The sequence below is a fragment of the Lepidochelys kempii genome, chromosome 2 (genome assembly GCF_965140265.1).
Source record: "Lepidochelys kempii isolate rLepKem1 chromosome 2, rLepKem1.hap2, whole genome shotgun sequence".
In the NCBI taxonomy this organism is placed as follows: Eukaryota; Metazoa; Chordata; order Testudines; family Cheloniidae; genus Lepidochelys; species Lepidochelys kempii.
This window is the reverse complement of record NC_133257.1, coordinates 29,705,529-29,719,380: the sequence shown is the minus strand read 5'-3', so window position 1 is coordinate 29,719,380 and position 13,852 is coordinate 29,705,529. Positions and strand designations below refer to the sequence as shown.

At 39.5% G+C, this 13,852-nt stretch overlaps 1 protein-coding gene across 5 annotated transcripts in view; it reads right to left on the bottom strand.

Annotated features, from left to right (window-relative positions):
• The window catches only part of CSMD3 (CUB and Sushi multiple domains 3), a 1,204,651-nt gene that overhangs the window by 735,630 nt on the left and 455,169 nt on the right, over positions 1-13,852 (bottom strand). For 4 of the 5 annotated variants that reach the window (XM_073330296.1, XM_073330291.1, XM_073330295.1 and 1 more), the window contains 2 exons: positions 10,989-11,066; positions 5,359-5,446 (listed from right to left, as the gene is read on the bottom strand). In XM_073330296.1, coding sequence (XP_073186397.1) covers positions 5,359-5,446; positions 10,989-11,066 — 166 coding nt within the window. The remainder of the gene's footprint in view (positions 1-5,358; positions 5,447-10,988; positions 11,067-13,852) is intronic. The other variant, XM_073330293.1, reaches the window with a different exon arrangement.

Genomic DNA, 13,852 nt, shown 5'->3' with positions numbered 1-13,852 from the left:
AAAAATTGCAGAGAAGATAGAACACTGTGAGACTCACAGAAATAGGAGTTGGAAATGAGTTGGCGATATTTTGGTTTGCTTGGTTTTTATGTGTTGACTGTTAGCTTACTTCCACTGATGAGCTGCAGAGGCTTATCAGGAAGTATGTGAGCCCCCTGTAAGAGAGATGGCCTTTGTGACCTGCACTGGATGTGACCATGTTTGTCTTTCTTCCACAGGACAGAAGCGACTTTGTCTGTACAAAGTGCAAGCTGGTCTCCATATTGGAAGAGAAGATTGAAGGTCTGGAGCAACAGATAACGACCCTGCGTTGCATACGAGAAATGGAGGATTTTCTGGACAAAAGTCAGGATATGCTTCTACGGGCACAAAGCTCTAAAAGTTTAGAACAGGTTGCACAGCAGAGCCAAGAGCCCAGTGAAGAAGCTTGGCAACATGTGACCTCCAGAAGAAGAAGGGGGAATGTCCGGGTTCCAGCAACGCGGACACAGGTAACTAACCACTTTCATGTTCTCTCCACAGGTACCATTGCGGAGAGTGGACCAGATGATATGTCTGGGGGGAGAAAGCAGAAGTTGGAAGGCATGAGATGCACTGTCCTGAGATGGGGGGTTCCACGACCACCACTCCCAAGAGAAGGAGGCGGGTGGTGGTGGTCGGGGACTCTCTACTCCGGGGGACTGAGTCATCTGTCTGCCGCCCTGACCGGGAAAACCAAGAAGTCTGCTGCTTGCTGGGGGCTAAGACTCACGATGTGACGGAGAGACTGCCGAGACTCATCAAGCCCTCGGATCGCTACCCCTTCCTGCTTCTCCACGTGGGCACCAATGATACTGCCAAGAATGACCTTGAGCGGATAACTGCGGACTACGTGGCTCTGGGAAGAAGGATAAAGGAGTTTGAGGCGCAAGTGGTTTTCTCGTCCATCCTCCCCATGGAAGGAAAAGGCCTGGGTAGGGATCGTCGAATCTTGGAAGTCAACAAATGGCTACGCAGGTGGTGTCGGAGAGAAGGCTTTGGATTCTTTGACCATGGGATGGTGTTCAATGAAGGAGGAGTGCTGGGCAGAGACGGGCTCCACCTTACGAAGAGAGGGAAGAGCATCTTTGCGAGCAGGCTGGCTAACCTAGTGAGGAGGGCTTTAAACTAGGTTCACTGGGGGAAGGAGACCAAAGCCCTGAGGTAAGTGGGAAAGCGGGATACCTGGAGGAAGCACAGGCAGGAATGTCTGTGAGGGGAGGGCTCCTGCCTCATACTGAGAATGAGGGGTGATCAGCAGGTTATCTCAAGTGCTTATATATGAATGCACAAAACCTTGGAAACAAGCAGGGAGAACTGGAGGTCCTGGTGATGTCAAGGAATTATGACGTGATTGGAATAACAGAGACTTGGTGGGATAACTCACATGACTGGAGTACTGTCATGGATGGTTATAAACTGTTCAGGAAGGACAGGTAGGGCAGAAAAGGTGGGGGAGTAGCACTGTATGTAAGGGAGCAGTATGACTGCTCAGAGCTCCGGTACAAAACTGCAGAAAAACCTGAGTGTCTCTGGATTAAGTTTAGAAGTGTGAGCAACAAGAGTGATGTAGTGGTGGGAGTCTGCTATAGACCACCGGACCAGGGGGATGAGGTGGATGAGGCTTTCTTCCGGCAGCTCGCAGAAGCTACTAGATCGTATGCCCTGGTTCTCATGGGTGACTTTAATTTTCCTGATATCTGCTGGGAGAGCAATACAGTGGTGCATAGACAATCCAGGAAGTTTTTGGAAAGCGTAGGGGACAATTTCCTGGTGCAAGTGCTAGAGGAGCCAACTAGGGGGGGAGCTTTTCTTGACCTGCTGCTCACAAACCGGGAAGAATTAGTAGGGGAAGCAAAAGTGGATGGGAACCTGGGAGGCAGTGACCATGATTAGTTGAGTTCAGGATCCTGACACAGGGAAGAAAGGTAAGCAGCAGGATATGGACGCTGGACTTCAGGAAAGCAGACTTCGACTCCGTCAGAGAACGGATGGGTAGGATCCCCTGGGGGACTAACATGAAGGGGAAAGGAGTCCAGGAGAGCTGGCTGTATTTCAAGGAATCCTTGTTGAGATTACAGGGACAAACCATCCCGATGTGTCGAAAGAATAGTAAATATGGCAGGCGACCAGCTTGGCTTAACGGTGAAATCCTAGTGGATCTTAAACATAAAAAAGAAGCTTACAAGAAGTGGAAGGTTGGACATATGACGAGGGAAGAGTATAAAAATATTGCTCGGGCATGTAGGAATGAAATCAGGAGGGCCAAATCACACCTGGAGTTGTAGCTAGCGAGGGATGTTAAGAGTAACAAGAAGGGTTTCTTCAGGTATGTTGGCAACAAGAAGAAAGCCAAGGAAAGTGTGGGCCCCTTAATGAATGAGGGAGGCAACCTAGTGACAGAGGATGTGGAAAAAGCTAATGTACTCAATGCTTTTTTTGCCTCTGTCTTCACTAACAAGGTCAGCTCCCAGACTGCTGCGCTGGGCATCACAACATGGGGAATAGATGGCCAGCCCTCCGTGGAGAAAGAGGTGGTTAGGGACTATTTAGAAAAGCTGGACGTGCACAAGTCCATGGGGCCGGACGAGTTGCATCCGAGAGTGCTAAAGGAATTGGCGGCTGTGATTGCAGAGCCATTGGCCATTATCTTTGAAAGCTCGTGGCGAACGGGGGAAGTCCCGGATGACTGGAAAAAGGCTAATGTAGTGCCAATCTTTAAAAAAGGGAAGGAGGAGGATCCTGGGAACTACAGGCCAGTCAGCGTCACCTCAGTCCCCGGAAAAATCATGGAGCAGGTCCTCAAAGAATCAATCCTGAAGCACTTACATGAGAGGAAAGTGATCAGGAACAGTCAGCATGGATTCACCAAGGGAAGGTCATGCCTGACTAATCTAATCGCCTTTTATGATGAGATTACTGGTTCTGTGGATGAAGGGAAAGCAGTGGATGTATTGTTTCTTGACTTTAGCAAAGCTTTTGACACGGTCTCCCACAGTATTCTTGTCAGCAAGTTAAAGAAGTATGCGCTGGATGAATGCACTGTAAGGTGGGTAGAAAGTTGGCTAGATTGTCGGGCTCAACGGGTAGTGATCAATGGCTCCATGTCTAGTTGGCAGCCGGTGTCAAGTGGAGTGCCCCAGGGGTCGGTCCTGGGGCCGGTTTTGTTCAATATCTTCATAAATGATCTGGAGGATGGTGTGGATTGCACTCTCAGCAAATTTGCGGATGATACTAAACTGGGAGGAGTGGTAGATACACTGGAGGGCAGGGATAGGATACAGAGGGACCTAGACAAATTGGAGGATTGGGCCAAAAGAAATTTGATGAGGTTCAATAAGGATAAGTGCAGGGTCCTGCACTTAGGACGGAAGAACCCAATGCACAGCTACAGACTAGGGACCGAATGGCTAGGCAGCAGTTCTGTGGAAAAGGACTTAGGGGTGACAGTGGACGAGAAGCTGGATATGAGTCAGCAGTGTGCCCTTGTTGCCAAGAAGGCCAGTGGCATTTGGGGATGTATAAGTAGGGGCATAGCGAGCAGATCGAGGGACGTGATCGTCCCCCTCTATTCGACATTGGTGAGGCCTCATCTGGAGTACTGTGTCCAGTTTTGGGCCCCACACTACAAGAAGGACGTGGATAAATTGGAAAGAGTACAGTGAAGGGCAACAAAAATGATTAGGGGTCTGGAACACATGAGTTATGAGGAGAGGCTGAGGGAACTGGGATTGTTTAGTCTGCAGAAGAGAAGAATGAGGGGGGATTTGATAGCTGCTTTCAACTACCTGAGAAGTGGTTCCAGAGAGGATGGTTCTAGACTATTCTCAGTGGTAGAAGAGGACAGGACAAGGAGTAATGGTCTCAAGTTGCAGTGGGGGAGGTTTAGGTTGGATATTAGGAAAAACTTTTTCACTAGGAGGGTGGTGAAACACTGGAATTCGTTACCTAGGGAGGTGGTAGAATCTCCTTCCTTAGAAGTTTTTATGGTCAGGCTTCACAAAGCCCTGGCTGGGATGATTTAGTTGGGGATTGGTCCTGCTTTGAGCAGGGGGTTGGACTAGATGACCTCTTGAGATCCCTTCCAACCCTGATATTCTATGATTCTATGATTCTATGATTTGGGGGTCTCTCTCAATTTTTTTTAAATGAAAACTAAAGGTGAGATTTTCAGAAGCATCTAACTGAATTAGGCACTTAAGTCCCATTGAATTTAAATCTAACTTTGGCATCTAACTCACTTAGGCACTTTTGAAAATCCCACCCTAAGTCTCTAGTACTGCCTCCCTTTTATTTTCCCTCAAAAATTGCATCAGTTTTCACTTTTTTCACGGCTAACCTCAGTACATATTAATTGCCACGACTAAAAGGAGTGCTCCAGTGCTGTTGGAGGCAACTAGGACAGCGTAAAGGAATACACAAACAGTATTTAAATAAAACAAGTTAGTAAAGTTTGATGTGTGCCCCAAAATCCTCTCACTAGTCCTCCTTAAGATGCTTAGATTGCTCCAGTGCATAGTGGTGTGATAATTAAGGAGAGAAAATTAAGTATATATCAGGGAGGGAAGGAGACAGGAAAAAAATGTTTCACAACAACCCCCAAAACATTACATCCAGTTTCAGTTGTTAAAATGATCAGCTGTCTCCATTATTGCCAGGACTGCAGCAGCTGCTAACAGGGGAATTTCCTTCTTGTAGGTGCACATGGGGACGTGTACCGGTAGCCTGAACAAACTCCGACACTGACAACTGCTCTAGAATGCAAGAGATGGGGGCAAGCTGCTTCTACACTGAGTTGAGAGAGCTATCACCATTGCAGCCTGCCTCTCCCCTCACCAGCGTATGCCTGCCTCGTCCTGACCCTGCCTGATGACCATTAAAATGGTACTTTGAATGAGCCTGAAAGTTGTCAGCCAGTAGAAACCATTTTGACTAGCCTGAAGAGACCTGTTTTCTTCCCCCTTTCCTCACACTATCTTCTTCACACACATCCTCATCTTACGTGTCCCAAAAAAGTCTCCATTTCTACATATAACCCCTATATTTGTAGGAATAAGATAGCTGAATATTTAAGTTAAGAACTATTTTAAATAACCTTCTTCAATTAAATTCCTTGCAAATCCCCAGCTATTTGTACCACTTCCCAGTATACTACGGACATCTTTATCCTTAGTACTAAAATATAAATAGTGGACTATATTTAGCCATCTAATTTTAAATAGAATTCCCCAAAGGTTGGCCAGTGGTCTTGGTATACTTTTAAAAATATATATTTTAATAATGGTTTTTCAAAAATGTATGTGTTATAGAAATGATACAATGATAAGGTTAATATTTTACCTAAAATCTGAGCCTAGTCGTTTTCCATTTTCTGGCTCTCCAGGATCTGGACACAAATTGGATGCCTGTTTAATACCTCCTTCATTTACTGTAAAAGAAAAGAAAAACAACACACTTTTAGGAAACCCAGAAATATGACAATTAATAGTATGAAAAACTTACTTTATCTACAAAGTTGGCACTTCAAAAACAAACAGTTACTAGATTTTGGGGTAGATCACAATCTCCAGTTTCGATACATTTATTTTCTTTCAGTGATAAGTGTGACTTTTAAAGTATGTTTTATATCCGTAAACAGCAAATTCTAGAAGTCTTATGATAATAGAAAAAGTACCAAATAACTCTGTTTATTTGCTCATCATCTTACTGAATCCATATACATATTACTTGTATTTCTTTTCAAAAATAATATTTAAAGTTAATGAACTCTTCATTGACAGTTACTGTAATTTGTGGGAAATTTTCCTCTGACCATAGTTCAGTAATGTCACTCTTGTCTTCTCCCCAAATGTCTGACCTGCTTGCCTTGTGCGAATGACAAAACTTCAGTGGAGTTGGGTCAGGTAGGCCTTAATTACTGGTGTGAATCCAAATATCCCAGAATTTGGAGTCATGGGGGAAGCTTCAAGATCTGAACCAGGTTTGACTTTCACAAATTTCTTAACCAAGTCAAATCCTCAGAGCTGGACATTCCCAAACCATGGAGGCTAGAAAGCTTTATGTGGATCTGAACTTTTCATCTTTGATTCACTTCTTCTTATAAAAAAAAGATTAAGAACTCATCCAGTGCCTTTTACATACACAAACTTTTACTTTAGTGTAAGTTATGCACATATAAAGAGTAGAGTATTGATACACAAATTAGTGTATTTTTTTAATAGTTTGCACTATCTAGTTTTGTCATATTTTACATATTGTGTTTGTTCTACTACAAAAAAGTGAAACATTTATAGTTTGCAAGAGTTTCAGTTCCAAAAAATACTTCTACCCCAGTTTAGTTCTTTTCATCCTAGTTGTGCACTGAATTAAGAGTTGATGATCACGGAATAAATCCATATCACAGGAGGCTGGTCAGCTGCTACCTGAAGAATGTTTAGGCTTGAGATGAAACTATTTTTAATGTTTTCAAAACTAAGTGATCTGAAGCCAAGGCATTTATACTAAGAGGAAAAGATATTTAACCCATTGAGTTAAGTCAATGGGCTTTGGTATAGCAGGGTGATAGCTTTCAACGAAACAAAATAAAACTCCTTTGGGAGAAAGGGCTTGTATATAATTAAGCTAATCATAAATGACTTATTCACACAATTTTTTAAAATTGATTTTATGAGAGAGAGACAGAGAGAGATAACTTGTTTCTAATTAATTACATGTCTAAACTGTCAGACTCCACCTCTGCAGGAATAACAGTTTGACACAGGCTGACACTGAAATAGGGTACTCCCACCTATCTTTTCCCCTGGCCTCCTGTGAGGAATTGCCATATAAGTGTTTGAGGAACTCTCCCTTGCCTTGAACATGGTGTACTTATACTCACAAAAGGTGGTAAAATTAATTCAATAGTGATGGGTGAGGTCAGGACCATAAAACAAAAGTGAAAGGATGGGGAGCAAGTGAGCATTATTTAGTTTTTCTTCAGTAGTTGGGGCCCTTTCCAACCAATGGGCCCTCACCCTTTGCTGGCTGTGGCCATACTATTCAATCTTCTCTGTCCTGAAAGAGCTACAGCATGGACGGTCTGATATTGCAGCAAGCAAAGGTAAGTGCCTGTTCATCCACGTTGGAATACACAGGGCTAGCTGGATTTCCACTTTTGTGACTGGAAAGGAGTTTTCCATCAACAGCACATAAGCTGAAGAGTCAGAAGTTTTTCTCACTTTACTCTGAGAAACTTAATGAGGCTTGTGGGTAGGCTGAAAGTGTGTCACCCATAGAAAGCAAATTTCTTGCTACCATTGAAGGATCCATGTGTTTGTCAGTTATGGTTCTACCATCGACTGGAGTCCATATGGACAGTCCAGGAAGAACCTGTTATTCAGAACTTTAAATGGGAATTCATGTGGCAGTACTTTGTGTGTCTTGTATGATCCCAAAGTCCAAGGCAGGGCTTGGGAATTAAGGAGGCAGTTAGTGGCTAGTCCACATAGAATGGAATATTACCATTGTTCACAGGCAGAGGAATTCTTAGGTGGCACTGACTCTCTACTTAGGAGGAATTCTAAAATGAGATTACCTTTGTGGGTGGGGCAGGAGTGACTTTCCGTTAAGATTTTGTGTGGTTAAAAGTTTATTAAAATTGTAGCCAGAAGCTTTTATTGGTGTTGGCCCCAGGCAGTAGTTCTCAGGAAATAACTGCTATGACATCCCAGAATTTGATTGGATTATACAATATTTAGGGGACTTTTAACATTATTGTACTATATGAAGTACATATTTTATTTTAGTATGACTAAATGAACAAGACAAAAATCCAGCTTTAAACACGACTTCCCATTTTATTGTATTTCATCTTTCAGTATTTGAAATAGAATATTTTATTCTTGTACTCTGCGTAATTCTCAAAAATGGTAATACTGTGGACGTTTATGTAAAAAGAGCAGATTCTGTACTGATTTCACAGCATGAAAACAATTGGATCTACACATTTCAGCTAATATAACAAGCCTGAGAAAGTGTGCTGCTTTATGCCATCATCCCTAAACTGTTGCATTCTTAATGAAATACAATGAAATAGAACTTAACATGATACATGGGTGTATTTTATATTCATTCAGAAAATTCTGAAAGACTGTACTGAGGGAAAAATATCCATCAATTAATATCTCTCTCTCTCTCACACACACACACAACATTTAGAACTTCAGAACAAAAGAAAAGTTATAGTTGGAATGCATTAAACTCACAACTCTAATTTTGGCTCCAATACAGCAGTGTTTTAAGCACATGCTTAAATCCCATCCCTATTCATGTTCATCCCTAAACATGCTTGGCCAAACATGTATGGTCTGCTGAGTTTGAAGCCTTTGTATTGTTGGTGTAGAAGGTGATCACACATAACACTTGACTTTCTATTTACAAAAATATAACTACTTTACTGCTTCCCACTTTCCCCACTGTCCCATACAGTCCTGTGACAACTGTTAATGGGCATTTTATTGTAAACAATGGAATATCATGAATGAGGCATTTCTTCATGGTCTGAGCATGAGACTGGGAGCCAGATATTGCTGAGCTGTAATCCTGATTCTCACACCAATCCCTTTATGACTTTGGAACTTAATCTCACCATTTGTTGAGTGAGGATGATGCTTATATATCCCAAGGGTATATATGATTAATAATGTCCTCACTCATGCAAACACTCATGCACATGCTTAATTTCTTCTCACATGAGGAATCCTAATGGTTTCAGGTGCGTTAAGGTAAGCACTGAATGAGGGTTTGCAGGAACAGGGGTTAAAATTGTAAAATTCATTGTTGGTGAAAAACACCATATACATGTTTTCTATTTTGTTGTGTTTATGGTGTGTATTCAGCAGAAGTAAGAGAGAGAGAACAAACATGAAAACTATCTCAGGACAATGGTTTCCTGAGGTTTAGATAATCCAAGACAGTAATTTAAGGTAGCCATTTATTGATATTATTACAAATAACAGATATATACATAATTTTCTCTGTTGAACCCTTATGCAGTAGAGGGGCAGTCATTCTTTTTAAAATACTCTGTTCTTTCATTGTTCTGCATACAGTGCTCCCATTGAGGTCCCATTGAGAATTCTCTCCAACAATCATTGGCACAATGTATTTTTATTGAAATATTGTCCTATTATACATTTACAAATGAACACAGAATTAAACTGAAGGATAAAATTGAATATCTCTTCTAAAAATTTTGAATCTGTCTGACCGAGTTTTAAATCAACCAAAATGTTTATCAATTGTTTGTAGGGGCTAGCTGCTCATTTGTGTTGTCCATCTCCAACTCCCTGACAAATCACAATACTACATACTTCAATTTTATATGGAATATCCACAAAATATCAGCTATGTAAAACTTCACTGAAATAAAGATTTTGCACTAAACATACTATCAAAGCTTGAAGTTGCTAGCCACTAATGCATTAAGAGCTACATCTAGATATCTTAAAGTTGGTCTTGAAAGAAATGTGATCAAGTAATATAAGGCAAAACTAATAAATTAGTGGAAATGGAATAAATATGGAAAATTTGTATTTGATCTAATAAGAAAATGATTGATTTTTATCATCACGATCTGTTGTGTCAACCATTCTATTATCAGTCTCTATTGTTTACATATATTTACATTTTCCAGTTTCATATATTTTCAAATAGGCTTCTCTATATTTTACTGTATTTCATGTCTTACAACCACCCTACTCTCCTGTGAGCCAACAGTGTGAAAATAACATGGATTTTTATTTTTTTTAAAGCATCTTAACACATTTTTCAGATACAAAAGAAAAAACTTCCAGAGTTGTTTAGGTGATACTTTTTGCAGATAAATTAAATCTGGCAATACTGTAAACTGCTGTGATAAACTGAATAGAAGTATGGCTTATTTTATTACTTTTACTTCATAAAAGCTATAGGGGCTTGCCACTTTAAGAAACCTTTATCTAAAAATGCATGACTCACATGCTGACAATTTAAAACCTACAAGTGGAAATTCCATTGAAATGCATTTTCTTTGGGAAAGTCACTGTCATGATAAATCCTGGAAACTGACCTCAAGACTGCTATCTCAGGCAAATATATCCTGCCTAAGGTGCAGGCAAAAGCATGCTAATTCAATAAGTCTTTCCCCCCCGCCATGAATAATAATGAAATGTGGACACATGGTATTCATTTAACGCATATTTATTTAACCAATTATTTAAATATCTTAAATGTGGTTCTACTCTGTAAAAATGGCATCTTCTTTCTCAACAGATCTTCTCCTTGATATATTCAGAGGCATATCTGCTTACTCTAGTTATTTGAAATAAGTTAACTGAAATAAGTTATTATTACTTTCAATCTTCAAAAAGAAAAGGTGTACTTGTGGCACCTTAGAGACTAATTTATTTGAGCATAAGCTACAGCTCACTTCATTGCCTTGCACATTCAACACAGCTAACATGAAATGAGCTGGATTTTACTCCTCCTGTGCATCATCAAGGACTTGATACTGCAAGGTGCTGAGTACACTCAATGATCTCTTTTCTAGGACAGTTTACCAAATTCTAATCTGAGCTGAAGCCAAAGAGACTGTTGGAATGACACTGAGAATATCATTTGAAGAAAATATGTTGTTGCATAGTTGTAAGGGTGTACTCCAGGTTCAGTTTTTGCAGGCTTGGTAGATAAGGGAAAGAGAGGGGATATTTTTATTTGCATATTCATCAAATTTGATCAGAAATCGTTGAGACACAGGCACCCATGATTTATAGAGAACTTCCCTTCAGAGTAGAACCACATTTTAAAATTGACCATGAAGATTGTAGAAAGATATTTAAGGCAGTTATATTATTGGAAATACATAAACATTTTTGAAAACACACACAAACAACATAGACAGCACAAACTTCACTCTTGCACTAGAAAAAAGTAACAAAAAGGAGTACACTCACAGATAGAAAACTTGTTGCTGTTGTCTTTCCCTGGAAACAATTTAAATCCTCTAGATTTAAAATCTATGGCCTTTTTCACTAGTTAAGAAAACAAACAAAAACATGTATCAGGTAATACAGTCTAAAAGATTTCATTGCAATTGATTATTCAATTTGTTATCATGGAAGTATGTAAGCTAGAGTAACTGCTTTCTAATAAGCCAGCATTATTTACCCATAATGGAAAAAAACAAAACAAAACAAAACAAAAAAACCTTTTACACAAAAGAAAAGTACTCAGATCAGATTGTGTATAAGGTACAGGAAATGAATAACCTTTACATATGTTACTTTTTTCCCTCCAGTGTGTACACAGTGCCTCTGATGCAAAACAAAAATGAAAGCTAAAGATAATAGTTTCCATGCATAATAAGTGGTTTTGTAAAACTTTGCCACACAATTATGGAACCTGGTAAATTAATGACTGAATGAGTACTTTGAAACAAGTATTTTCCTTATAGTTAGTACTAACATTTTTTCTCTGTGAAATTTTCAAGAACTCTGCAATGGTATCTGCTAATAAATTGTATAAAATGCAGTGTGCTATTCTGGAGATGCCCTACAAAAAAGGTGTAAATGTTTCACAGTAAGGATAGTTAACCACTGGAATAATTTACCAAGGGTTGTGGTGGATTCTCCATTACTGGGAACTTTAAAATCAAGACTGGATGTTTCTCTAAAACTTATTGACTAGGGATTATTTTGGGGAAGTTCTGGCCTGTGTTATACAGGAATATAGATGATTATAGAGGCCCCTTCTGGCCTTGGAATCTATAAATTATCTGAAATTTCTGCAATAACAGTCTATTTGTGTAATGCCCATAATTTGATTATACTTCTTCAATGACAGAGCATCTTTTTTTTTAACATGTGTTAATCACATAATACCTAAAAGCATATTCATGTCCAAATCATAGCCCCAATCCTGATGTCAATGGGTATCCCATAGCCTCAAGGCACTAATGGCAGAATGGGACCCATATTACTACTCTCCCAGCAGATACTCTACAACAGAACACAACCAAAACAATTGGCATCACCACATTGGTTGTTCTCATGGCTCACTTACTAAAGTGAAAACTAAAAAATCACAATCTTATTCAAAAAATATGCTAAAAAGATCTTAAAATCTTTAATATTTTAGCAGGAATCCTTCTGCAACTCTAAAATATATACTGATATTTGGAAAGGTTTATTTGTGGATGCCCAAATACCCTACATGTTTTGGGTTTTTGTTTTTTTTTTAAAAAAAACAGCTCCACAGCAGTTCCAACTACCTACTTTCAATTTTTGCCTCATTTGTGACCCTAAGTCTAACCTGGAAGGTCCAGCCTTTATCTATGAAATACAAGCTAATTTTCTGTGATAACTCATGCTTAGATCTTTCCTAAGTAGAAAATCTAAATTCTGTATTTGGTAGTTTTATGATGTACATACTCATCTAGTTGGTGCTATAACAACACCAACAAGGACATTGGCTTTAAAAATGGAAGCATAGTACTCAGGTACACTGTTTTTAACTGAGTGATTTGAACTTAAAACTTAAAATATGCTCAGCTATTCTCATTTCGGTTATGCAATTGCAACCCCCATTCCCACTGAAACATTGATTTTCGAGGTCTATTATGGCCTATCATGGACCTTCCTTTCTTTCCAAATTAGCTCTGGAAAAGCCCTTAGTTCTTGGGGCTGTATGGCTTTTTTGCTATACCCAATCAGTTCTGAGGGGTCATGGTTGTGTCTATGCACATTTGAAGCAGAGGATGTCGAATGAAAGGAGGAAGAAAAACAAAACAGAAAAGTCAAAAGGAGGAAAGGAAAAGAAGAGGCGAGAATGAAAGCACCAAAGCACAAGAGAGAATGGTTTCCTTTGAAACAGTCAGATGACTATCTGTAATATTTTCTCTAAGTAAACAGTGCACCCTGCTGCAAAAAAAAAAATGTGCTAACTAAACTAAACCAAACCAAAAAGAAAGTTTATCTGGAGATTGGGTACATTGTATCCAGGATATTTTCAACAGTGGATGCATCATAATTACAGTCCAAAGGGCAGCAGGAGTTGTACATTGTCTGCAGGGAACTATTGAAGATGAAGTCTGAACAAGGCAAAGATTAAAAATACATATCAGGGAAATCTGAGCACAGCCAATGAACAATGGGAGATATATAACAAAGGAACTTTTAAGCAACCATTACACTTATTTTACAAGAAGAAATAGAATCCAAAGGGATTCTTAAATGTGACATGAACAAAAAAAAGTAACTGAATTACTTAAAAATAATCATACATAAAAAGTGCAAGAATTTCAGAAGGAAAAGTATCCAAGGAAATTTAAAAAGTTGAAATGACAGTTCGGGAAGCGATCAAATGTATTGTTAAATACCTACTGATGTTTATATCTCTACATTTTGGGGTAAGAGACTGTGCTTTTCTCTGTGTTTGGAAAGTGTCTAGAACATGTTGGCCTGTAACACAAAGAGCTAAGCTGTAAAATTGAGTTTGATATGTTGATCTCATACAGACATTGTGTTCTCTGGAAATAGCAATAAAACAATGCACATTGATTAAAATGGTTGCTGAGATGGTACTGTCACTCTGCAACACAATGATTTTTCTCCAAAGTCTCTCACGTGAACAAACTCTTAGAATCGTATTGTGAAAAATTCATTTCAGCCTCCAAAACAAATCTCTGTCCAATGGGCTCTCTGCAAGGAATTCCAGGGGGAATGAAGGTATGAACTTTATCCCAAACCTGTGTAGGACTTCCAGCTGGAATAGCAGTGTGGCCCCTTTACACCTAGTTCATAGTAGTTCCAATTCATAT